This window comes from Athene noctua, chromosome 8, assembly GCF_965140245.1.
Source record: "Athene noctua chromosome 8, bAthNoc1.hap1.1, whole genome shotgun sequence".
NCBI classification, from domain to species: Eukaryota; Metazoa; Chordata; class Aves; order Strigiformes; family Strigidae; genus Athene; species Athene noctua.
Window position 1 is genome coordinate 20,256,591 of NC_134044.1, and position 26,270 is coordinate 20,282,860.

A 26,270-nucleotide genomic window follows, 5' to 3' on the forward strand; every position below is an offset into this window, starting at 1 on the left:
GATGTGGATAATGCATGTTTTTCCTTGAAGTTTGCCCTATTGTACTCGTCATTGGCATGAAGGTTACAATTTGTCACTTAGATATCAGCAAGTCAGTATTATCTGGGTTGCGTAGACAGACATGTTCCTGAAAACCAGTTTGCTGTTATGACAGTGTGAGGAGTGGAAAAGGCTAAATGTGTGTGACATGTATGGCAGGAGGTAAGAGTCATCTTATTTCCCTTGCTTTGTATGTCTCTGTTACTCTTGCAGACTGCTTACCTCAAAGCAAAAGGCTCTGCCTCCCATACATGTAACTTCAATTGCTGTTGCGTGTATTAAAAGCAAAATACGTGCTCTGAATTGGGATGGTTTATTTTTATTAAGTTGAACAATTAATGCACACACAGAAAATCACTGTGATATGGAAATAATAGTGTCTCAGTCTCCTAGATTCTTGAAACCACCTGTAATTCTTTACAGTGAGAATGGGAAGCTGCTTGCAGTTCAGAGGTGTAGGTTTTAATCATGAAGTCATAGCTGTGATGGCACTGTCTGGTTTACAGCTTGCAAAAGTTCAAATCATTGGGTTTGCAAAGATCATACCTTGTTTACAGAAGTTCTGAACTAAGGAAATGTTCATACCACATAAAAATCAGCTATCTATTGCAATTCTTATTGCCCTCTCATTTCTTAATTCATGGTACTTAAAATGCCTTTATTTTAGTATATGTATCTCAGTACTTGTCATGAGTTCCAAAAAAATATGTAAGTCTTACAGTATGCCCATTAAGGGTCCTGGAAGGTCTCAGTTTATTCAGGCCTGCCAGGGTATAGTTAGGTACATGAGAAATTTTCAGACTTTATGCTCACTTATCTGACTTTTCTTTCTTTGACACATAAACCTGTCCTGCTCCCTCCCAGAGATACTATCACGTGTAAACCAGCTCCTAACAGTGTCTTGGACTGGGTGTAGTAACTTGTTAACCTCTTGTGTAATGCAGGAAGGATTAAAAACATAATAGAAGGTGAACACCCTTCCCTGCGACCTATTAACAACAATCTTCAGCTACTGGCAATGTGCCAGTTTACAGGTTAAATTGTTTGGACACCTACAGGAGGACTCAGACTGTTTACTTCCTCTGTGTTTCTTTCAATGCAGAAAAAATTATTATGGGCTGATATAGACATTCCAGCTGTATCAGCTGAACAGTGGGATAGGAGCAGACCCTTGGGTCCATACCTGTGGATGCTAAGGAACTTCATGCCTTCAGAGTGGTGCTGAATCTCCTTGTGCAGGATAGTTCATGGGACTTTGTTCTCTTAGTTATATGTTGTCAGCGTTGGCAGGCAAAGGGCCATAGTGGCAACCACTTTATGGCTACTCTGTCAGTGTAAGATGAATGGGTGGTTTCACTTTCTAGAGAATAAAGTAGCTGACAAAGAGATGTGGAGGTTAAAAAGACATTTCTAGGACAAGCTGTTCCATGTTCTTGTTATCTTTCATAAAGCTTTGGGCCCCTTCCTCAGAAAGTGCCCTAAGTGGAAGTTCTCACCAAGGGGATTACACTGAATGGATTCGGCATTGACTTCATGTGAGACTTGCTTCTCTATCATCTGTTCAAAGAGGAGAGCTCAAGTCACTGTAAAACAGATCAATGTTATAATCAGAACTATCCACTTGACACACGTGGATTTTTAAAATAAATCACTGACTGGTTCTCCTAGGGTTCACATGAGATGATAAACCATAACTGGATCTCACAACAAAACAAGGCAAGCGTGTCAGACTTACCATAAATTAAACAAGTCATCATGTTACTGTGGTCACAGTGATTATACTGCATGCAAATTGCACAATGAATAATATTTCCTTCTAGTCTGTATCGCTGAATGGATGCATCATGTTTACAAATAGCAGAGCTGTTTATCACTGCTCTGACATGGTGTGCCATCCTGGACAGAGTTCTACAGAATTTAACATGTAACAAGCCCAGTTTAGAGAACTTACTCTGAATATGTACAAACATGGGTTTTGGCAGGCTCATGGTGCCTCTTGCTTTACAAAGCATCTATTTTCGCTCAGAAATGGCAAGGGTGAGATTCAGACAGCACACGCGTCACTAAAGTGCAGATCTCCATCTGCAGCTGCACAGCCAGCCAGCAGGCCTGCGGGCACGCGTGGAACTGGGGCAATCTGACTGGCCCGACGCGTGTGCTGGGCAGGAAACGCCTACTGCAGCGTGCCACCTACAGAGAAGATAACTCGGACAGTCTAATCAAACAGGCTCAGGCTGAGGCACCAGATAGCCTGGCTGTGGTAGCCAGGAGCTCTGGGGAGGGTGACTTACATTAGATTTGGCAATTCAGACATACCTATGGAAGGACTCTGGAAATCAAAGACAGAAGTGCATACTGTAGCTCCCACTAAAATCAGTAACACCAGACTTACAACTTCAATGGCAGTAGAAAGTCACTCCTTTTCTCACAGACAATTTCACTCAAACTGAAAAAACCACGGAACAGTAGCATGTGCATCCAAACAGCATTAATCTGCATTTCACTTATTTTTTTATATTTCATTGAATCATCCATTTTTATCTGCCCTGCTAAGAAGCCCCTACAAAGCACTAAAGTATGATTTTCCATGCCTCATACAATGGGAGTTTGTAATGTAGAAGCATTTAGTAAGTTAGAGGGATCAAGTCAGTCAAAGTTGGAAGCAGAGTCCAAAACTTCCAGGAAAAAAAAAGATGGTACAGCAGGCACGTTTTCTAAACATTTAAGTACTGAGAACAACTTCTACCAGATCTGCAGCTAATTTAAAAATTGCTAATTTGTAACCCAGGCAGAAGATGAAAATAATGGATTGAACTGCAAGTTGTAGCAATGGTTAATTTTTCAAGGAATGTTTTTAAAGTAAACATAATTTGCATGTATAAAATCAGGTCTTCTAGATAACACCTGTGAGTCTACTGATTTAAGTAGCACCTTATTAGAGCTTATGAACACTCTTACATGTGAGGTTCTTTGTGCTCTTAAATATTTGTAACATCAGGCCTTAATTTATTATGAGTTTTAGATTAAACTCATTTGAAAATAAAGCAAAGGACCATGTTCATTTCAGTACCTTTTTAATTAGGACCTAAACAAGAAAAAATTAAAACTAATTTATGTTTCGTATTTCATTCAGTGGACAATATAAGCAAAATGAAAAAGATAAATACTTTTTCAACATTAAAAGAATCTCACATACAACTTGTTAAAAGAATAGGTAAAACTAAACACAAATACAATGTGTCCCCAAACACACACTCAGAAAACCCAGCAACACACCCTACACTACAGAAAAGCATCAAGATTCACAGACATTATGGAAAAACAAGCCATTTAAAAATCCTGTCTCTGTCCTGAGGAATCCAATGCAATCACAGTCCATCTTTCAGATTATTGCTACATGTAGCAATAATTCTCAAGGAGGTCTAAATTGTATCTTCAGATTGCGGGAGGGCCATCACAGCACATTATAGTGATGGCAATTAGTTAATCTGATGAAACAGATTTTCAGGTTTGGCTTTGTCTCCCCTAGCCTGGTTCACGCTGTTCACAGCTGTTTACACTGGCCAGTTTGCAGCCAATCTCGATTTCAAAACCACGCTTTTCAGTAGGATTCAAGGTATCCAGGAAACTAGTGTCTCTCAGGATGGCTGAATTCACACATACTTTCATACATTTATTATCAAGACAACTACATTTACTGTTTCAGGACACCAGCACAATTGGGACACTTCACAGGACAGTCCTGATTCTCCTCTCCAAATGCTACTTTAACTCTTCACACTCTGTCTAAGCTTAGCTCCGACTTTCAGTGAAGTGAGAAGCAATTCAGACCCTTATCTATAAAAACACATATATATATATAAAACCTGGACATCCATCATGATGAATGGCTTTCTGAAGTCTTACTTTCTCTGTGGTGTGTGCAATCATGCCGGTCATGTAATAGTAATACAGAAGCTTACTTTGATAGCTCCCAGATCAGCAGGAGATGAGAGAACAAGAATCAGATCTTGAACTTTTGTCCTTCACAGCTAGCAGTTTGCCACCACTGTGAGTTTTATCAGCAAATATTCTGCTTCCCCAAACGTCCTCAGCTGCCAGAAGTCTGCAGTAGGCAGAGTAAGCTTTCCTGGGAAAAAACAACTGTCTGGGATACTGGTACAAACCGTGATTTAACCCTTACAAACTCTTTTGCTGGTACATCGATGTTATTGCAGAAAAGGCTGCATCTGTCGACAGCCACTTGGAAGCAACCGCTCCCCAGAGAGGATCACAACCTCGAGCAGGAAAATCTTACAAACGTGGAGGTGGTCCCCTAAGAAAACGCCTCTAAAGGTTCTGCCCTGAGACTTCGCCTTCCCCAGGTCTCCGTGGCTGCTCAGCAAGTGTCTTCTGCCTCCTTTGCGAATCCATCCTGAACAGGTTTTTTCCACCTCACCTCTTTCTAAGTTCACGCGTCGGGGCTGTGCACCTGCCTGCTCGCCACAAAGAACCGAAACGCCTCTGCGAGCACGGCGCGGCAGGGACGGGCAGTCACACCCCACGCGCTCGCACCGAGCCCTCGCAAAACGTTTCCATTTTTGATTTTTAAGAAGTAAGAGCATAAGGAGCTTTCCCGACAGAAGAGCGGCCGCCGAGTGACCGCACATCCCAGGGTAAGGAGCCGGGGGGTGCTTGAAGGAGCCGGGCGGGACGGCCGGGCGGCCCGCGCCCCTCGGAGGCCGGCGGGACCCCACCGACCCGACGCCACCACAACAGCCCCCCCGCTCCGCTCCGCGGCCTCTCCTCCCCCAACCCCGCCGGGGGCTCACCCCCGCTCCCGACCCCGCCATAACACCCAGACGAGCGCGAAGCCTTTCCCCTCCCTTCCTCGGGACGACCCCCTCCCCCGGTGCGACGACCCACCGCCATTCGCGCCGCAGCCTCAACCGCCGCGCTGAGGGAGGGAGGGAGGGAGGACGCCAGCCGGTCACCGCCGCTCCCGGAGGAACCCGGCCGGGGCCGGAGCCGCCCCCCGCAGGCAGGGGAGGCTGCCGGGCCGCCCCCCGCTGAAGGCTCCCGCCCGCTGCGCCGCGGCCGCGCAGCGCCGGCTCCCGGCGCGGGGGATGCGCCGCACTGCGCATGAGCGGGAGGCGGCGGAAGGGCCCGAGAGGAGCCGGGAGCTGCCGCCGCCGGAGGAAGCCGTTGCCGCCGCCGCCCTCAGTCTCCGCCTGAGCCGGGAGGGAAGAGGCCTGCACAGCCCTCAACATGGTGAGCGTCCTCCCGGGTCGCCCCTCGGCCCGGCCCGGCGCCTCGGGGCCGGCCCGCCGCGGCGGCGCCGCAGGGGCAGCTGGGGCCTAGTCGTGGCGGGCTGGGGTGTCCGGGAGCGGCTCGACGGGAGCGGCTCGAGGGCCGGTCGCGGGGGCCCCGCAGCCGGGGCGGGATGACCTGGGGCCGTGGGCTCCTCGGCCTCCCTACCAAGCAGGGTGCGGAGGGCATGTGGGACCGGGAGGGCGGTGCGGCGGGCCGGGGCCGCTGGCTGCGGGGCTGGCGGGCGGGAGGCTGCTCCTGGGCAGGGGCGAGCGTCGGGGCCTGCTGGGGGGGCGCCGGGATCCCGCGGAGGCCTTCGGCCGGCGGGGCTCTGCCAGGCCTCCTCACGGCGAGGAGGTTCTCGCTTGCACTTTGTATAGAGGGTTCAGGCACCTTTGTACGGGCCAGGAGCAATAGAGGTGTCCTGTGGGCAGCCCGGTCCGTGCCCGGTGTGGGGTGCTGAGCAGCGGTGACCGGAGCCAGTGCAGGGGGCTGCCAGAAACCAGGGGATACTTGGAGTTTTTCCTCAGGATTTCATGGGGCTCAGGGCCCATTAAGCACTGTCAGTTCCCTGGGAAACTTGCACATGTTGATCCTTCTTGAACTGGGATTTTGTTGGAGAATTTCTGGATAATTGTTTTGCGGTTTTGGTGAGGCTCCTATTCATGTAAGTGCTGTAAAGGAGGGCTTACCCATCTTGCATTTTCTCCGTAAGATTTTTTTCCTTATAGCTGAGAATTTGCTGTGGACTCAAATCGACTCGCTTTCTCCCTTCCCTCTGCTAGAGGGAAACCGCAGTGTTTGGAACACTATTTTGCTATTTTTGTTCACCTAAACAAAAGAAAAAGACATTCCCTAGCTTTAAATAGGGGGGAGTCCTTATTGGTCTCTTGCACAGTGTCTTCCACACCCGAGGGAACATGTTTATAGTCATGCTTCTAGGCCTTCTCTCTATACAAGAGTTGTACAACTTTAGCTACACCTGCACAGTTTAAAGTAGTACTTTTCTTTAGCAGCTGTATTGTCTTAGGAAGGGTGTAGGAGGGAGTCTGAGATCTACTGGTGTACACTTACTGATAGAAAGGTATCTTATACCTGCAGTTAATATTATTCTGGCAAGCAGTGTTAAAATCATATTTAAAAAATTAAAATGTCACCTTTAGCTGATGAGTTATGATGGCATAAAAATTTGGTTGGCCAGCATTTAAATTAGTGGTGTAGTATATGGAGCTCTAATAAACTTGTCACTATGTTACTAGTATAACTTTTAATTGAATAGTTTTGTGTAGATCTTCACTTGAGTTTTTTATGGGAGCTTAAAACTAAAGTGTGGGTAAAGTTCAGACTGTAGAGGTGTCTTTATTTCTGCAGTTCTGGGACCATCTCAGTCAGTCAAAAGACAAGACTTTTTTCCATAAAACTCACCTAGAGCTGTCTTACAGTATATTCAGCATAGGTATGCAAATATATACACGGTTGATGTCTTGTGCATACATATATTACTGGCTGGCTAGGTGGTTAGAAATTTAAACTGAACAATACTGTAGTAAGTGACAGCGTAACAGAAATAGTGAGGCATGTTGTTCTGAGAATAGCTTTTTGTGAGAAACAGCAGAATCCTATCTGCTTAATCTTCTTGGAAATGCTTAACCGAAGAACTAGCAGATATATGCAGTGGATCAATACTATACTGATAGGTTGGTGTTGATCAGATTGGAGGGGCTATCTGAATACTCTGGTCGTGGCCCCGAGCGTCCTTGTTAGCCCCTGTGCAAACAGCTGTTTTCCAGGTTGTGCCTCTTGACTCCAACACTCAGGTGAAAGGATGACATAGACACTGAAGTGGGACTAAATGACAGGCTGCAGCTTTTATAAAGTAGTAAATACAGCTGTGAATTGTTTCGAGTGCCCAGGTATAGGATTCTTTACCTATATTTGTGGTATGTCAAAATCCTCTATGTAGTTAGGCGAAGGAGTAGGCAAACTTTTTCGCAGAGATCTGAAGATCTCCATCCAGAAATGTTGGATTCCACATCCTATTTTTCTCCCTCTATGCACTGCTGCTCTGGCTAGTCCTTCCAGTGGCAGTGGCAGGTTCCTGGGGCTGGGTTTCTTGTCCAGCACAGCAGATGCAGCTGTGGCCTGGCTCCTACTCGCCCATGCAGCACCTCCAGTTAGAGCACTTCTGGCTCTAATTTAGGCTCCCCAGTGTTCATACAGCCCCTGCTTTCAGGACAACGGCTTCCTGGCTTCGAACTGTCTTTGTCCAGTATCTTTGTCCGGTATCTGGAAGGGGGAACCATTACAGCAGCCTGTTAGGCTTGCTCTGGCTATTTAGATTACTTGAAAAGTGTTTTGTGTCCAGTGCTTAAGTACAGCAGCCTGGCAACAATCCTTGGATTTCTGATAGCAATCTGCCTGTCTTACCCACATTTTCATTTGAGCAGAGCCGCATCTGTAGAAGTGGTCTGCTTCACCTTATCTGTTAGTATGTTATTGCTTCATCTCATCATGAGGACAAGTAATGTGCCTGCAGATCAAGACAAAGTAGCACACTGGTCCATTTTATTCCAAACCATCTTCTCTGAGAAGAGCTACTACCTATACTATTCTGAACGATTTCATGAATTTAGGACTATGTGTGATAATCAAGGCAAGTGTGTGAGTCTCCATATTTTTATCAGAGCCAGATACTAACCTTATCTCTATTTACACTGTCTATTATATTGTTCAGTTTGTGTTCTCTGAAAAATATTTTTATGCTGATATATACATAATTTCGTACTGCAAACCTCAGGTGACAGGAAGTTGTAAAAATTTAGTATTGCAAGAATTTCATGTCTGACGGTGTCTCTTGTAATGTTACTGTACTTCATGACATTGTTATGTAGTGTTTCACTCAACAAGCTATTCTGCAAGGCTGTTTTGTATGGTGCATATTCATGTCTGTAGCAGTTTGTTGATATTAATTTTTTGTTTTGTTTCTCCCATGGTAAAACTTGTAGGTTCTTGGCATTATGGTTAGGATGGAGTAGTCGGAGTGCTAGACAATATGGTGCATGATCTTGTTTCCTCTTCCAGCTTACCAGAGAACCCTTTAAACTTATACTGTAAAATCACTTTTAACTAGGGCCGTGAAAAAATTATTCAGGAATATTAACTACTCTGAGAACAAGGTGTGAAATTTATTATGTATTTCTTGATATTTTACTCATGTTTTATGATGCCAATGCAAATATAAGGCCTGAATGCAGCTTCTAATGGCTGAATACAGCTTATGCCCCAGATCAGATAAAGAATGCTAAACAACTGACAGATCTTTTGTCCTTTTTTAATTGAAAAAGCCCTGATATTTGGTGTTTGCTTCACCTCTCAGGTTAATGTGAGTTATCTTAAAACACTCTTACAACTACTCTGTTCTGGGTAGCTATATATATCTTCTATGAAAGACTTTCTGCCCATATGCAAGTACTAAAATGATTGTATGCACTAAAAGAACATCAGAGGGTGTAAAAAAGCTACTTTATGTTGCTTCTGATTTTTTTCCTTGGATTTTGTATCTCGGCAAACCTTGTAAATTTTTAAGTTTTGTTCTGTTTCACTGCAGACAAACGGATTTCACACCAGTTTGAAGAAGAAGCTTAAAAATGTCCTGATAATCTTACTTTGTGTGCTCTCTTTTTGAGAAACTGCTGTAGAAAATAAAATGTAGTTGAAGGGCATGTTTGTTTACATTATACAGAAACTATGGCTATTTTCTTTAATTGTTCTTGACTTCAACTTGGATTTGATGGGGTTTTTTTGGTAGTATACATGCATGCCATCACAGTTGGTTGATTAAAATGTAATTCGGTATATTCACGGACTTTTGTTCTGATTAACTTTTATTTTCTTAACAAACACAGAAAAATATTCATGATTTTGCCTTTTAAGATTTAGCCATTTATTTGTTGAATACAAGCAGTAAACCAGATTATTTGCAGGTGCCTTCTACGTTCCTTTAATGGATGCAGCCCAATGTGGAATGATTCAGACGTTGTAAGAGAGCAATATTCTCTAGACCGTTAGTATCACATGAAGATGCAACAAAACTGGCAGTCATGGTCTGTAAGGTTACTCCATGCACAAGCCCTCTCTTCTGTTTGCGGGCTGAAGTTATGCTGGGCTTGAACTGATGTCACTAAGGGTCTGTTGAAAGTGCAAGGATGCTTCCCGCAGCCAGGTCTCTTGCTAGAGTTTAAGTGCAGATAGTGTAAAAGCCTAGACATTGTGGAGGTTGATACTGTTTTAGAAAAGGCTTTTTTACCTGTCACGTGCAGGAGAACTTAACAGGCTTTTCTTTGAGTCCTCACTGAAACAAAAGCACAGATGTCACATCGTTCAAATTCCTTTCGTTAGCAGGAATCGGATCGTCTGTAAGCAGTGGCTGGGAAGGGAACAGTGAAAAGCAGTTTACTCATTCAGGAGTAACTACGTGAATGCCTTCTTTGGGGGCTGTAAGGAATTTTGGACAGTGATACTTCAAGCTGATCGTGCACTGCTTGTCTAGCTGGCGGCCGCGTATAAACCTTTGAGCAAAGTCCAAGAACACGGTTTTGGTAGGAATCCTCAGTTCTCCAGTCCAGGCAGTGTGGGACGAAGGTTGTTACTGTTTCCCATGGACATTATCCAGGAGAGTGGAGCCCTCATACAGCTCTTAGCTATCCAGAAAACGTGGATGACCAGCGTGCAGAGCTGATCTTTGCTTCTGAGGTGACTGAAAATTGAGTGTAGAAGATGAGGAAACATGTAGTCAGAGTTGGCAGATCGGTTCTAGCTTTTTTTTTTTTCCTCCTAGACTGGGGGGAGTTTCAGTCTGAGTCCAGAAAAAAAAATACTTGTGGAAAAAAAGCCCAAGTATTTATTTTTAATCTTTCACTGAAGTGTCTGATCAAGAATGGGCTACTGAATTAGAATTATCAAATTTGGTACTTCATGGGGAGGGGCAAATTTTCATCTTAAAATCAATGTTATAGCATTATTAGGCATTCATTAGAATGATGTCATTATTGTAGTTTTATGAATCTACATAAGTAGCTTTTCATTTGGAGAAGTTATTCTGTGTTTTAAAAGTAAGTTCATTTTCTGTCTCTTATGACATCCTCATTGTGAAAGATAGCTTTGATACCACACAAACTTGTTCAGAGACTTGCCAATCTGAATTTTTCCTCTTCCCCTTACCCCAAGTGGAAAGACTTACTAGAAAGTTTGTTGCATCTGTTTTTCACTTGTATATTTTAGCAAGACAGATAATCTGTTAAATAAAATTCTATCTTCCTTTTTAACTAGTGTTAAAGCTGAGCTATTTTAAATGGATTACATTGCATTACAGTACATACAATTGCAGTGTAAGGTATTTGTTGCCTGATGACTACAGGACTAAAGGTTATAGGTTGCTCTGGCTTCTGTATTACACACTTCAAAAATAATAGACTGTTAGAGCTCAGTTTCTAGAAATAGCCCTTAAAAGTGCAGAAGGCTTGGAACTTGTTCCTGCTTGAAGTGTGGGTTTTTAATGTGATGAAAGAAGAGCTATAATAGGATAATAAAACTCAGCAGTAATTTCATCTCTTGCTGTCCTGTAGTAGGCCTTCAAAGAGTTGTCCAGTCACTTAAGATGTGGAGTGTCTCATCCATGTTGGCAAGCTTCTGTGGAAACATTCATCGGATATAAAGAAAGGTCTTTAGCAGTTCTTCATTAAAAATAATCTTATATTTGACCAGTAAAAATATAGTTATTGCGGAAGAAGATTATGGCTGAACAGTGTGATTTATTGCATCTTAATAGATTACTGAATGCTGTACTGATTAGTGTCATTAGCTGCTTGACTTTTGGCAAACTCAGTGTTCTTTTGAAAAAGGTTTTATATTGCTGCTATCACTTAGGGAGCCCCAAACACAGGAGGATCTCATGTACATATATAGGATTTAAATTTTATCAGAAAAAGTGATTTAAGCTGCAATTTTTTTATCTAATAAATTGCTTTCTCCTTTTATGTGACAATGAGCAAAACACCCTGCCTTTTGTGGTCTTGGGCATCCACAGCGAAGCCCTTTTAAACCTGTTCCTTGACTTTTTATTGTATGTCGTTGCTTTTAGAGGTTACATTTGCAGGAGTAGGGCAGAACAAAGCCTCTTGAGGTTTTATGGAATACTCGGTATTAAAAGGGATATGCATACTTATGTTTACATGTTAAAACAAACAAACAAACAGAAAACCTAGTGATTAAAGGCACCAGCTTTGTCAAAAAAAAGGGAAAAGAAAAGCTACGGTCATAAGCGCGACTGCCCTGTAGTGCAGCTGAGTCTGGCGATGCAGCAGTCTGGCAGTGTGGAACTGATTTGAAGAAGCTGGTAATTGATATAGAAAATTAGCCTTGAGATTGTTTTGTCTTCATCTGAGATTTCATTCAGTGGTTTGTTTTAATATATTTGAGTTTACAATGTATTTTTTAAAACTGCATCTAAAAATCCATTAGTCCTCTCAGGAAGTCATTCCACATGGCTTTGTCAGCAGAAGTGATTTTTGTGGAAGTTTGAGCTCAATATTGTAAAGTGATGAATGTCTGTTGTGAAACTCAAAAGCGTGCACAAATTGTCAGCAGTGGGTCTTTGCAGGACCTGCTCTGAGGGCTTGACCTTTACCTGGAAAAACTTCTGAAAATCTGAGTTTCAGAAACGTGAGAAAATTAGTAAGACTGAAATAAAGCAGCAACACATTGCACCTTTAAAAGTATTATAGCCTAACTAATATCACTGTGTTAAAGTCTGCAGTGTGTGCTAAAATTCTGAATTCAGCTAAGTGTTGTAGATATGGGGTTGTTTTGGTTTGGGGAGGATTTTTTTTTTTTTTTAAGGATTCTTAAATTAAGGGGTATCGACCTGTTTAGTATATTATGTGGGTATCAGTTTAAGTCAAGTGTGATGCTCTTGTATTTTTTTTTAAAGGTGTGACTCCGAAGCTGGTAACTTAACTACTCTTACAAATAATAGTGTTCATGTTCACTGTCCTCAAGCAGCAGAAAAGTGATTTTGACTTTTAGGGCAGATGAATTTGTGTTCTGAAGCATTAATTCTTTTTTCTAATGATAATGTGACTGGACACTAATTATGCTTTGGAATGAAGAGCGTGAGCTCATACTGCTCCTAAACCGTTTGTTCTTTGGCTGGGGATAGTTTATCACGTCTAGAGATTTTTTGGCCTTTTTTCCTACTCCCTGAGAAGGAGCCATGCATTTGGAATTTGCAATAATGAACAGAATATACAAGTTTTGGTTACAATGCAATAGAAACTATAAATTAAATATTCATGCCATGTAAGAAATCTAATCCTGACTTAGAAGTCAGAACTTTTATTTACCAAGCTGTAATGTTAGGAGTCTTTTTGCTTTGAATATATTGAGTGAACTTTAGTACTGAATTTGTATCTAGTGCAAGAGCTGTATGATTGCTTTCTCCTGATCAGTAGTTAATTTTGCGTAACTAATACCCTCGAGATAGAGTGTGCTTTCCCTTATCAAAAAATATCCTTGGGAATCCCTCCCTCTATACTGATAAATTACTGGCAGCAAGTTCTCCGTTCAGTTTTGTGCTAGAGCAGAGGGATGTCTCTTGGTCTGGGCAGGAGGCCTGAAATTCCAGAGCTCTCACCTTGGCTACTGCTCTGCCGCCTGCCCCCGGCAAAATTACTTACCCTTTTTTTTAGCTTCAGTTGCTGCACCTGTGAAATGGAGACAATGCCTCCTCACAGGAGTGTTTTGCAAATTATGTAGGTGGAGTTGAGCACCTTCAAAGTGAAATATCTCCTTTTTAAAAAAGAAGTCTTTTAAGCTGTTTTGGTGTAGCTCCCTGAAGGGGATGACCTAGCCTAGTGCCTTGCTGCTATCAAGAGGCACATCAGGAGATCCTGTTCCTGGCAGCGTGGTCTCACTCCTCGTCCTGCACTAGCTGGTGTGTCTGTTAGTTGGGTCAGCTGGGACTAAATGAATGCCAGCCTCGATGGTAAGCGATTAAACAGCCTGTTCTGCTGCATCTGTTGAGGCAATTTATCAAATATTTTGATAGCCATTTATTTAGGTATCTCAATTGCCTTTTTTTAGTATGTGTAGCATTCTTCTATGAAGAGGAGAATGGTTTTTTTATTTTTAAAAACCAAAAATTGCTTTAAATAGAAAGGCATCCCAGTTTACAGCTGTGTATGAATTTGCTATGCCCTTCAGCACTCTCTACAAATATGCAGTAAAAATACCCATTTTTTATTTCTGTGATTGCCAGAATTATTTTTGTGATGATTTAATTCAGTTTTGTTAAAATATAAAGTACCTAGAATGAAGGTAAATTTAAATTTTAAAAAAAAAAAAAAAAAAAAAGGAAATAAGTGGTTTGAGTGTCTAATTGCCCTATCAGTTAGAGGAAGTCTGACTGCTTGGAAAAATTATAAAAGGTACTGATTTAAAAAAAAATTAACATTACTGATGTTTTGTTTGGTTCAGTTTTTCTTTTTGTCCGGTAAAACATTTCTAATTAGAGTATTGTCTGTTTTTACTAGAACAAGTTGAAATCATCACAGAAGGATAAAGTGCGTCAATTTATGGTCTTCACGCAATCTAGTGAAAAGACAGCAGTGAGTTGTCTGTCTCAAAATGACTGGAAGTTAGATGTTGCAACAGACAACTTTTTCCAAAATCCTGAACTTTATATACGAGAGAGTGTTAAAGGATCATTGGACAGAAAGAAGTTAGAACAACTATATAACAGATACAAAGGTGAGTACACTGAATTTTAAGGTTTATTTCCTAGCTGTATGTATGTATTTTTCATTACAGTGTATTATTGCAGCTGTGCTCTTATGCTTGGAAATATTAAATGACTAATTTTTTGTATTATTAATAATACAAGTTAGAAGGGGAATATACGTAGGCTTCCACTTCACAAGGATTACATGCAGTTACTTTATGTGCTCTAAATATATGTACCTTTATACAAGATTAGGGTCTGGGACTGGAATTGCATGTACATTGGGTAACTGTAATGGTTAACATGGATTTTTAGGTGATTCTATTGGGGAAAGCACATCACTCAGGACTCCATCCTGACAGAGTGAAAGGTTGCATACTAAGGATGGATTCTACCTTAATTTTTATTCATCTTGTGCTTATTATCAGATAGTTACAGAGTGGAAGAAGAAACAAAGTCTCTTTGTTATATAGCCAGTGTTCAACTGATGATATCCTGCCACAAATAGTAAAGTGGATTCAATACAGTAGAACAAATTCCGTGTTTTAGCACTTCAAAAAAGTCTACAAATGAGTGCTACATTTTCTGTCAGTTTTCATATGCGTGCATAATCCAAATACCATTTTCCTGAAGTCTTTGTTGGCTTGCATTAGTAGATCTTTATTAGTGCACTTGAAATGTGAGCATCTCACTTCCAGACCAGATGTTGATTCCTTGGTGGAAAGAGGAGTGTGCCTGGCTGACTTGGAATACCCGGTAATGGGGCAGCATAACTTTTCTCCTGGAGGTTACCGCGTTCAGTCTCATGCATGCTGGTGATGCCAGAAAATGCATAAAACTAATGTCGACTTAGTAGTTTATGGGCAGATTTTATTACTGTATCAGTACAGCTTGCACACGGACACTGCAGAATTTCTTATAATGGTACACAGATTGGCAATGTTACCAAAGATGCTAATAATTAAGTGTGCTGGTGGGAAAGGACCACTGTTCTCTGTATGGAATGAGTCAGAGTATCATGCATATTATTAGGCAGAAACAAATGTTTGTGGTGCTTTTGTCTCTCAGTGGAAATAGCACAAGCTTCATTGTACAGGAGGCTTTATTGTAGTAACTGCCTCAATTGTTAAAGCTTAACCATTGAAAATACTAATTTAATTTTGTCTTTAAAATGTTCACTTGGAAGGGCTGATCCCAAAAATGACTTCTTGCAAGTGTTTGCTTATCCTAAGTTCAGCTGTTAAACAAATTGGCTTTTTCCAAAATCTGTTTTTCTTGATGTACTTAACTTTTATATCCCAAAGATCCTCAAGATGAAAATAAAATTGGTATAGATGGTATACAGCAGTTTTGTGATGATCTAGCTCTTGACCCAGCCAGCATCACTGTACTCATCATTGCATGGAAATTCCGAGCTGCAACGCAGTGTGAATTTTCAAAGCTGGAATTCATGGATGGAATGACTGAGCTAGGGTAAGTGTGCAGTAAGTATTGGACACTGACCGTGTAATTCGGTATTAGAAGCTGGAATGTATGGTGAAACAGCCCTGTTTGGGGGAATTCACAGTCACATTGTACTTTCAGACTAAAGAGACTTTTCGAGGTCTAGCATCACTTGTCTGCCTCTGTAAAAACGCATCTGCTGTCAGTGTGCTAGATGATTAGTGACCAAGAAAAGGGAGGCAGCTGTGAGTGCTACTTGCCTTGGTTGCGTGAGTGTTTCAGTTAGTTGCCATAGAGCTTCTCAGATAGGTAAAGCAAGGATATCAGTCTGCAGTCTAGCATACCTGGGTTCTCTCTGCTTATGGGAATGTAGTAATCTTTATCACATTTTTAGAAGAATCTTGTGGGTTATAGAATCTGATGTATCAGCTAGTATGTGCAAACAGCAATGTGAAGAAATAACAACAAAGAAGTGAAATTGCTGCATGGGTGCAGACTAAATAAGGCTTCCTGAATTTTGTTTTGATAATTGTATTGTATCCCACAAAAAGCTTATAAATTTGTTATAAGTCCTCTATTTTATGGCAAAATGAATAATATATAAACAAACATGCTTTTTAAAATGCAGATGTGACAGCATAGAAAAACTCAAGGCCCAGATTCCTAAAATGGAACAAGAATTAAAAGAGCCAGGAAGATTTAAGGATTTTTATCAGTTTACTTTCAACTTTGCAAAGAATCCAGGACAGAAAGGTTTAGGTATGTATTCTTAATTATAAACATTTATTTGTAAATATGGGAAATGGCTGATTAAAGCAGTAAGTGAAAGTTGTATTGTGATCCAATGAGTGTGAAAGATAATCATCCTTAGGATAAAATACATATCTCTTGTGGAAGACAGGTGTCAATTTAAGGTGTTCAAATTGATAGAAATATCTGCATCATTAATATAGACTACAGAGTTTTATGACAGAGGTTTATTCTTTCACTAAGAGTGTGTGCAGTTCTCAGTAAGCACGATGGATTATGGCCTTACATTAAAGTCATAATTGTATCACTTAGAATTTGCAGCACTGAACAGATTAATTGAATTTTCCTTTTTAGGATGCATTTAAGCTGTAAAACTCTCAAGTACACTTGTACAGTCTCTTGTAACACTGAAAATGCTTGCAAGTGTCTTGGCAAAATAGAACTGGAATAGTACAAATAGATTTCTATATCCTGGGCTTGATGCCTGTTGTTATTGTGCCATTGGTAATAGGTGCCTATCTACAACCTTCTTCTCCCCTCAGCTCACTGAATGGTTTTTTTATTATTTCAGAGCTCTTCTGCTGATTGTGCTTTTGATTAGTGTAACAGGTGAAGTGGAAGAATCACTTATTAAAAATAATGACAGAACACCACAGCTCTGATGGAACTAAATGAACAAACTGTAGAACTTGTCTATTCAAAAATGAGGGAACAAAAATTTCTTTCAAGCAGCAGTGTTAACCAGCTAGAGTGCACATTTATCTACAGTATAGTTGAGATATTAGCCATAACCAGTATTTCATGACTGTTAACTGTCTTATTTTTGAGAAGTAAAATACTGATTTGCCAGTAGATTCTTCTTGGCAGCTTATGAATTTATTTTTCTCAGTGCTTTAAACTGACTGCCACTGACCAGCTTTGTATTCACGTGCTATGAAAAGATGAGCATTCTGCTTTGATTGTATTGTCTTTTATATGTGGACCAACTTCTGGCTTTAAAATGAATAATGAAAAATAAGTAAGCAAGAGCTCCGTGTCTTTATTTCAACTCTGTATCATTAACATCGTTCTGTATCCTGTTTTTTGTTTTCAATTGGATTGTGAGTTTCATTGTCTTTGAAGAAGCTAAAGGAGCACCGCTGAACTGTTTGAAAATACTTGTGCATGCATGTAGTTAGACCTCAATCCTTCAAATTAATGAATGGACTGATTCTTATTTCTTGTAGTCATATTAATTTTTTTAGGCTGCTACAACAAGAATAATGTGGGCAGTAACTCAATTGTGAGAAGACAGAAGTTAGGTTATGGAGAGTGTCTGTGGAATCAGTTCTGCAATGTCAATGGTTGCAGGGTTTTGGGTGTGGGGTTTTTTTTATGGTTGCCATTGTAACATTTGTATGTTGTTTTTAGTCTTTAAACAGCTTTACGCAACAAGGATTGTTTTGCAGAATCCCTATAACGTGGTAAAAGTGAAATGACAAATTACAATGATATAATAATTACAATTATATCATAATTACATGATCATTTTAATTAATTTTCTCAAAGCTTCAGAATAACAGAACTGTCAGATGTAGTACTTACCTCTCATTTTCTTCTCCATATTTCTGAGGTATAAGGAAGAATTAAATTATTTTTCTTAATTTTTGTTTTTTTCCCTAGTCCCATATAGAAATCAATCTTTTGAGTATCCCAGATGAAACAGACTTCAGTAAAAATTATTTACCAGGAAAACTCAGTCATTTGCAAAACTAAGTACTTCGCTTTATTTCGCACTCATCTTAAAGCTTCTTTATGCAGGTTAAGCTCTAACAGTGACCAAGACAAGTATAATTTTCTCAGATCCATGTAGCATATACATAGTATAAGGTGGGCTTTTTTGTGTGTGTTTGGGTTTTTTAAGTCTGGGTCTGGAAGTGCTGTAGAACTGAGCTTAAAATGTGGATGCTAACTAGCCCTTTTGGTGCCAATAAACACACAGTTCTAGGCATGAATTTACAGTGGGGCAGAATAATTCTGGAAACCCTGAAGCAAAAGAATATTGGGAGAAGTACAGTACTGAAAAGTAAGTGCTCCTAGTTAGGCAATTAATTTTGGAGTGTCTAAATAACTGCTTGTAGGAACTTGCAAATTGATTTTAATGTATATTGGTCTCTAATCTTCCAAACCTTGTGTAGTAGCTCAGGTACAGTTCTGGAAATGCATTTCCTCAGCATAATTCCTTACTACCATGTAAGTAATGTGGATGTCTTGAAAGTTCTTGCGATATTTGCATACCATTTGAGAATACCTTTTAGCTGATGTTTGTCTCAAACATTGTTTGCTTCTCTTGCATCTCGCTGGATAAAACTGGAATCATATATTTTGAGACTCTCACATTTGATCCACGAGGACTTTCCTGAGCATTTTTTCACTTTCTTATGAAAACCTAAAATTACATTTTTGCTTTCTAATTTTGTGATTTCGTGAAATTTCTTTTAAAACATGTAGTTTGTCCTAAGGCATTATGTCTTTGTGCTTTACGTGTTTGGACTCATATAATGAGTTTGAGGTTGCAGCATCCTGAGATCTGTTTTTTCAAAGGCATTTGCTTACCCACAAGAATAATCTCAAAATTGTATAAGCATGTTGAAATGCGCATTTTATAGTGTTTGTTTATAAACCACTGTAACTATGCTGTGATTTGATGTCCTTGCATTTTTGTATGCCTGCTATTAATGCATCACAAGTGAATAAAATTTAATTTTCTCATCACTTTCCTTGAGGAATTGGTCAGCTTAATCTGAAGTTTGTATCTCTTCATTTTTAGAAAGACAGTAGTTTTAGTTGAAAGCTGAAGTGCATATTTTTGTATCTGAATCTTCTGTTAAAGAGAGATACCTAGCCTTTATACTCCTTAATAAGTTGTTATTTTCACATATGGCTTGTTTACTGAGGATTTGTGACTTCTGTTTAATTTGTCTCTGCTTCTCCAAAGTCAAATTTATGCTTTTGTCTGAAATCACACCCCTTTTCAGCTGCTGGAAAACCCTCCACAAATTTTATTCTTTACTTTGGTCAGGAAGCAGCATAATGTGAATATGCTGTTTGAGAAGAACTTTTAATGTTAAAGACACTAAACAATTCAGAAACTCCCCCCATCACCTCCCGTTTTCCCTTCAGCGATGCAGACTTCATGCTTTGTTTTGTTTACTATTGATTTCACTTCTTAAGATCTACCTCCCTGTTGTTTTAAATAGTTTGGGCATCTGTACCTCCCTGTTGTTTTAAATAGTTTGGGCATCTGGGGGGAAGGGAATGGTTTTCTTGGGTTTTTTCTTTTTTTTTTCCCCGAGGTGCAGTTGATCTTGTTGCCTCATCTCTCTGTTCTTGCAAGAGGATTGTTTACAGAAGAAATTTGCTAGACTGCAAAATACATAAGAACTTTTGTTAAGAAAGAGGTCACTTAACTAGGTAGCCTTTTGGGGTTACTGTATGTACTTGGTGACAGATACTGAATTCAGTAAGATCAAGGTCAGTAGCATTTTGTTACAGAGGTCCTTGTTAATTCCTGGTGATAGACATCACCTCAGGTAGAGATTTATAACTCGGATATGTAACTTTCTCTTATCAGCTAACATGTTACTGTATGCCACTAATAAACAGTAAATGCATGTCAGTTTAGCCTTCGGCAAATACCAGGGAGGTGAGGTTTGGTTTTTATTCCTTACACGTTAGACTAACCAGTCTCTTTTTCTAACTGCTACGCTGTAACAGCACCCACTGCTGACAGCAGCACGCAGTTGCCCGACAGGCAGTAAGGAGGTTCTTGTTCCTGAGTCCTCCTGAGAAACAGTTTCAGAACAAGCGAGACCTTAACAGGAGTGTTTGGAAAAAAACCCGAAAACAACAACAAAACACCCCAAACCGACAAACCCTCTCCCCCCAAACCCAACCCAACCAAAAAAAAGACCAGCAACTAACAAACTGGCTATCAACCATCTGCTTATACTGTACTTAAAAGATTTTTTTTTTTTCCCCAAAAGGAAGCCTGATGGCAGAAATGAACACTTGACAAAAACTGTGTTACAATGCCAGCACCTCTAACAAGGTTGCCCTAAAAATGAGATAATAAAATTCTAGTTTTACGTAAATTGTATTTTATATATTAAAATTAAAGCAGATCTTACTACAAAATGCTGCAGATTTTCAAGTCGAAAGCATTTCTAAGACAAAAAATATTTCACTGAATTTTAACTAAAGTATTGTTAGGTAGGAAAAGGCATGAAATATCCTTGTGTGGTTGGATATTTTAGATACTAATATTAGCAATTTTCAGTTCTATATTCAAGTGATAGTATCAAAATCTGTAAAATTTTTGTGTAACACTTTATGGTTGCTTTTTTTGTAAAGGATCCACGTGTATTTTTGTATTAGATTAATCTTTTCACCTTTATGCATATATAGTTCATCTTAGTGTTAAGATACCTGTGGAGATTGTATGTTTGAAATTTCTATCTCTAAAAGTAATGTATTTTAATGTTACAGATTTAGAAATGGCCATTGCCTACTGGAATTTAGTACTTAATGGAAGATTTAAATTTCTAGACTTGTGGAACAAATTTTTGTTGGTAAGTTTAAATCTTTACATAAACGGGACTGCACTATTTTCAAAACTTGTAAGATAAATATGTTTAAATTATTGAGTAGATGAAATAGACTATTTTGGCCCCAACCCCAGATACTGCACTTCATGGTGTGTACAAGAGAAATATTTTTTTGGGGATATGGATGTGTCCAAGACTGTAAAAATGAATGTGTATAAGGGTGTGTTAATTTATATTTTTAAACATAAATTTTCCACCCCTTCAAACAGGAACATCATAAAAGATCAATTCCTAAGGATACCTGGAACCTTCTTCTAGACTTTAGTACAATGATAGCAGATGATATGTCTAACTATGATGAGGAAGGTAAACATTTCCATTTTCTTTCATTAACTTCTAGCGGTGTTTTATGTTACACTTACTACTGTGTACCTGCTTTGGCACAGCTGTCGAAGGGCAGCATAGTTAAAATATCACCGGTGATCTAGAGTTCAGTTATAGCTACTTCAGTGCATATTATCATCTATTTCTTATGGCAGGTTTAAAAAATATGCTGAAACTTTCTTAAATCCATTTTCTTTTTTCCTTCTATCCGAGCTCAAATACTAATTCTTCCTTTTTGAGACAAACCCTGAAACCTGTCCATATAAAACCACAGATTTTCTGTCAGCACAGTTCTTGGCATTTTCAACTAACTGACCAGTTCCGCGGCCTGTGCATTTCTTCGTAGGGCTTTTTGGTTATTGCATTTCTTAGCTGAGAATATTTTTTTGAGTTTGGTTGCTTTGCTTTATGTGAAGATTGGACATGTAGTGATATGAAAGCAAAGCTGGCAGCTTACAAGGATTGCTAACGATAAGTTATACCCTACCAAGCGTGTTTCTTGTAAACTTTTGTATTGATCTTTCCTCTTCCAGTCCATCTGTAGCCAAGAACAGCTTCAATCATTGGCAGCAGATCAGTTGAGTGAGTGGAGGAAACTGTAAACTTCTGATACTTCCAGAGCAGAGGGGAGCAAACTTCTACAACTTTATTAAATAATTATGGACAGTTATCATTCCTTTATCATTGAGCAAATGGGCCGCTGCCCACAATAAATCAAGGTAGTTTAGAAAGATTAAGGGCAGAAAACATGTTTTAATGATATGGAATAAAAAATTTTTAAGTGGGGGGGAAAGAAACCCAACAGCCCACAGATATTTTTAACTTTCACATGAGCATCGTGCACATGACTGGGGACCTCTTTGGATATGGCTGCTCATAATATGTAAAATATTGATATGCATTTTAACTACCTCTTGATAAGGAATATGGAAGAGTACATAAAGTGTAATACCAGCTTCTATTCATACTATATTGCTGGTTATCAGAGTGCATTTTTCTGTTTTCAGGTATGACTAAATATGCTGATTCTAACAGATGAGCACTGCATTCACCTGGAAAAATCAAATTGTGAGCAGTAAATGCTGTAGTATGTTAAGATATGCTGCTGCTTACAGCTTAGACTGCTTCATCCAATGTTCAAAATGTTTTTTAAGCAGCTATTGCCATCCTGGAGATCAAGTTCTAGTGCCAGAAACGGGACAGTTTTAAGCTAGAATTTTTGTTGGCTTTTTTTTTTTTTTTTTTTTTTTTTTTTTTGTCAGGAAGATGAAGGAAGTATGACCCTTGAAAGGGATATGTATCAACTGGGTTTAAATGATGTAGAAATCTTTAACCAGCTCTTAAATTTCAAGCAGGAAAATCAAATTACAATTTTTTGCTTGAAAGTATGCCTAATTAAAGACTGGAAAATAAATAACTTACTCAGATCTGAAGCTTTAAAAATAATGCCTTGTTGAACTGAATAACTGAATTCTTACGTTATGGTCCTTTTTTTTTTTTTTTTCTTTTCCTTTTAGGGGCATGGCCAGTTCTTATTGATGACTTTGTGGAATTTGCACGCCCTCAAATTGCTGGGACAAAAAGTACGACAGTGTAGCACTAAAGGACCCTTCTAGAGTGTACATAGTCTGTACAAATACCTGAAATGGAAAATTGCACAGTCAATTTCTGCTGGCTGGACTGAACTGAAGATCAATCCTCACAATATGGCTGAGGGTTGAGACAAACCTTTAAGGATACATCTTGGACCATATCATATTTCATTCTTCTACTGGTGGTTTGGGCTTTTCTTCTAGTCTGGACCACTCTTGCCCGTTAAAATTCCAACATTGTGGATTTCATCATGGATATTTTTTATTTTTTTTGGTGGACCACCCTAGTTTCATCTCCCATAAGTCCTAGAAGCTTTATAATTATTTTGAGGTTTCTGGTTTCACATAAAGCACAATGCTGGTCATCATCAGACAACTGTTGTATGGCATCTGAATTATACCAATCAACATCAAAACAATTTTTAACAGAATCCTTAAATATACACTTGGGGCTAGTTGCAAAGACTGTATTGATAGCACTTCCTGTGAGAGTGATATATTTAAGTGTACTGGGTCCGATATTTTTTTTTCTTTTCTGGAAAAGTACAGGTATCGTCTAAGTGAGTTTGAGTATCTGGTAAAAACAATTACAGAAATAAGTAAGAAAACCCAAGGTTGTTGATACTGGGGTATCTAGGTGCCTATCTGAATGGTTTGATTGTACATCAGCTGACTGTGAGAGCAGTTGAAGTACGACACAACTACTGTGCACTTAAAGCACCCGTGTTTAATGTTATAGTCAGCCTTCAGTGAGCGTCATTGAGATAAGCTGTGTGAGTCATGATAGAATCTAATATTCTCTAGGTTATTACGTAAGAAATCAGATTTCATTACAGTTTTGAAATGCTTATCTGTCTGTCAAAGAAAGGTTTTTCATTTCTGTGGAAATCTCAAACTTGAATATACTGAATTTGTGTCTTAAATGTTTGCTACACAATACAGTATTTTAAATCGAGACATGTAATTTTTATGGTTGAGGTATGATGAAACAAATGGCCCTGTTGTACAAGAAGCTGGTGAGTTTGATGTGAATCTAGGTTTTGAAAACATTACCTTCAGAAGTAAGTTAAATCTTTATAACATAGAGGTACATTGTGGATGACACCCATTTTTTAATTATTTTGTTGAGTTTTTCTTAAATTGACATATCACTGTGGTTGCCAAATATAGAAATTAAGAGTAAAGCTTTCCCAAACAAGCACAGACCAGATATAAAATACTACACTGGCTTTGTTTGTTTAAATTATTGTGTTGATCATCACTACTTCTTATCGTCTTACTGCATTTAACTAAATCAAATTAACTTTGTTCAAAACAGGTTTTTATCAGATGCAGTTCTTTATTTTTAATATTACAAGAGCTTTTGAGCTGCTTTTGTGCTAAACACGGTCTTTTACTCCTCACTTAGTTACTTGTGAAGAAATTTGGTAAAGACTGTGTAAAACCAGCTGGAAAATACCAAGCTCCAGGTGAAAAGAAAGACTATAGTTACAAGTAAGGATAGAGGTTAAAATCCATGCTCTAAATAGTCCCATGACAAGGGCAGAATTATTTTTGACATGAGCAATTGGTACTTGCACTAAACAGCAGAATACTTTTAGGCAGATGCTAAAAGTATTTTAGGAAAAAATTGACCATTAAACTGCTAAAGCATTTTTATTTGTACTCCCTGAAGTTGATGATAAGGCTAGCTCCCCTTATAGCAGTGCCCTTTTAAGAAAATCCAGTTATGCATTTATTCCAAGAATACAGTTCCACAGAAACATTTGCAAACTTCCTCCAGCTACTGGAATTGGCTATGCCAAAAAAATGTGTGTTTTGCTGCTTTCAGTATTTCCTTTCTCAATTTTGTGTAAATATAAATGGGGATTTGAAATTATGGGGTGGGGTGGGGATGGAAAAAAAGCTCTACGAAGTATCTATGCGTGCTGTTTTCTGTCTTGAGGGTTTTGGTACAGTTTTGGATTGATTAGTTCAAGTATGCTGTGTTTGGAGAGGAGAACTGACTTGCTTTTTATCCCAGTACAGACTTGTCCCTCAAACAAGTCTGAGATTGGGTAGTGGCGTAATGCCGTGGTGTTTTAAAGAATATTCCTTTTGAATGCAAGATCTTTTCAACAAAATAGTGTTGTCATCAGTTTGGTACTACACGCTTATAATTACTGTGTAATTATAAAGAAATACATAAAACTTAGACTAATTATGTTGCAGAAAAGGGTTATTTGTGCTATGATGGCATCTTAAATTTTTTTCAAAAATGAGTGACTGAAGTTGAAAGAAACATTGATTTAACAGGGTGTTGTTCTAAGGACAAAATGCCTGGTTACAGGGAATATTTTGTATTGAAATGCGCTCAGATGTGGCCATGTGGGTTTTTTCCTTTATATATTTGTGTGGGTTTTTTTCTTTTTTTTTTTTTTTAAAGAATGCAGACAGTTGCTTACTTGGATTGCTTTAATTCGTAAGTGCTTATGTCTTCAATTTGATGATCTCCCCTTAAACAGATCAATTTCATTTTGCCAAATGTCAAGGGAAAAAAAAAGAGCGAACATCAAGTTTGTAACCTGTTTTTATACATTAAATATGTACAAAATTAGAAGTGCCCTGATATAAAACACTTAATCTCAAGATTATATTTAGTAAAAAAAAAAACCCCATCATTTACATATCTCTGTAAGTTCAAATGTAACTTCTTACAATCCCTCTCATTACCAACAGAGGCAATAAAGCTCCAGTGAAATTGCCATGACTAAGTCTTCTCATGCATTGTTTGAGTGTATTATTTGTAAGAGTTATTTCTAGAATGTCCTTTTAAGCCGGGAAAAAACTTGTCTTCTGCATAAAATACACTTTATCGGCAAGTCTTTTTTTGGGGGGCGGGGGGGCGGAGTAAATCTAAGAACTGCTCTAACACCTTGCCTACTGCTTGTTCTGAATGTTTACAAGTACAAAATGGAGCTGATCCTTTCCAGCTGGGCTGCAGTGACGCAGGTGAAGGAAGCCACCACACACAGTGCATTTGTTTAACTATGGTTGAAGACATGACTTTTTTTTTTTAAATCAACCTGTTAATAAGTAACTTATGACTTGCTTCAGAACTGTTTTACAATGAAATTCGTACTGAGAAATCCTTATTTAAGAAAGCTATAATTTTTTAAGAATGCATTTAATAAACTTTTGTCATTCACACTTTATTTAAATAATGTTGCCACAAGTCTCTGTAGATTTTATTTGAGTAGGGTACGCTGCCTGGTTTTGGTTTTTAAACCCATGATGCCCAGTGCTCTGAGCTCTCAGTGAGTAGACCAAACCATTATAAGCTTGATGAAATATGCCCTTACTGATCAGAAATAGGCCTTAGCTTTGTAAGACTTAGTTGCCTGTAGAAGTATCTGCATGAGTGAACACTCA

The 26,270-nt window shown here is 39.1% G+C and overlaps 1 protein-coding gene across 2 annotated transcripts; it reads left to right on the forward strand.

Moving 5' to 3' along the window:
• The first annotated feature begins 11,711 nt into the window (after positions 1 to 11,711).
• On the forward strand, positions 11,712 to 25,998 carry DCUN1D1 (defective in cullin neddylation 1 domain containing 1). Of its 2 annotated transcripts, none has more exons than XM_074912191.1 (7): positions 11,712 to 11,722; positions 13,917 to 14,133; positions 15,409 to 15,577; positions 16,176 to 16,306; positions 20,825 to 20,907; positions 21,153 to 21,249; positions 22,785 to 25,998. In XM_074912191.1, exons 2-7 carry the CDS (start codon positions 13,959 to 13,961, stop codon positions 22,862 to 22,864), a joined length of 735 nt encoding a protein of 244 aa, XP_074768292.1. In that variant the 5' UTR covers positions 11,712 to 11,722; positions 13,917 to 13,958; the 3' UTR covers positions 22,865 to 25,998. The 2 variants fall into 2 exon arrangements, with proteins under 2 accessions (XP_074768292.1, XP_074768291.1); XM_074912190.1 differs by lacking the exon at positions 11,712 to 11,722 and adding an exon at positions 13,316 to 13,369.
• Positions 25,999 to 26,270: the final 272 nt, after the last annotated feature.

Excerpts from the sequence above, each read along its gene's own strand:
- DCUN1D1 (XM_074912190.1), top strand. Across the intron at positions 14,134-15,408 it reads ACTATATAACAGATACAAAG|ATCCTCAAGATGAAAATAAA; the intron begins GTGAGTACACTG and ends TATATCCCAAAG. Across the intron at positions 16,307-20,824 it reads TCCAGGACAGAAAGGTTTAG|ATTTAGAAATGGCCATTGCC; the intron begins GTATGTATTCTT and ends TTAATGTTACAG.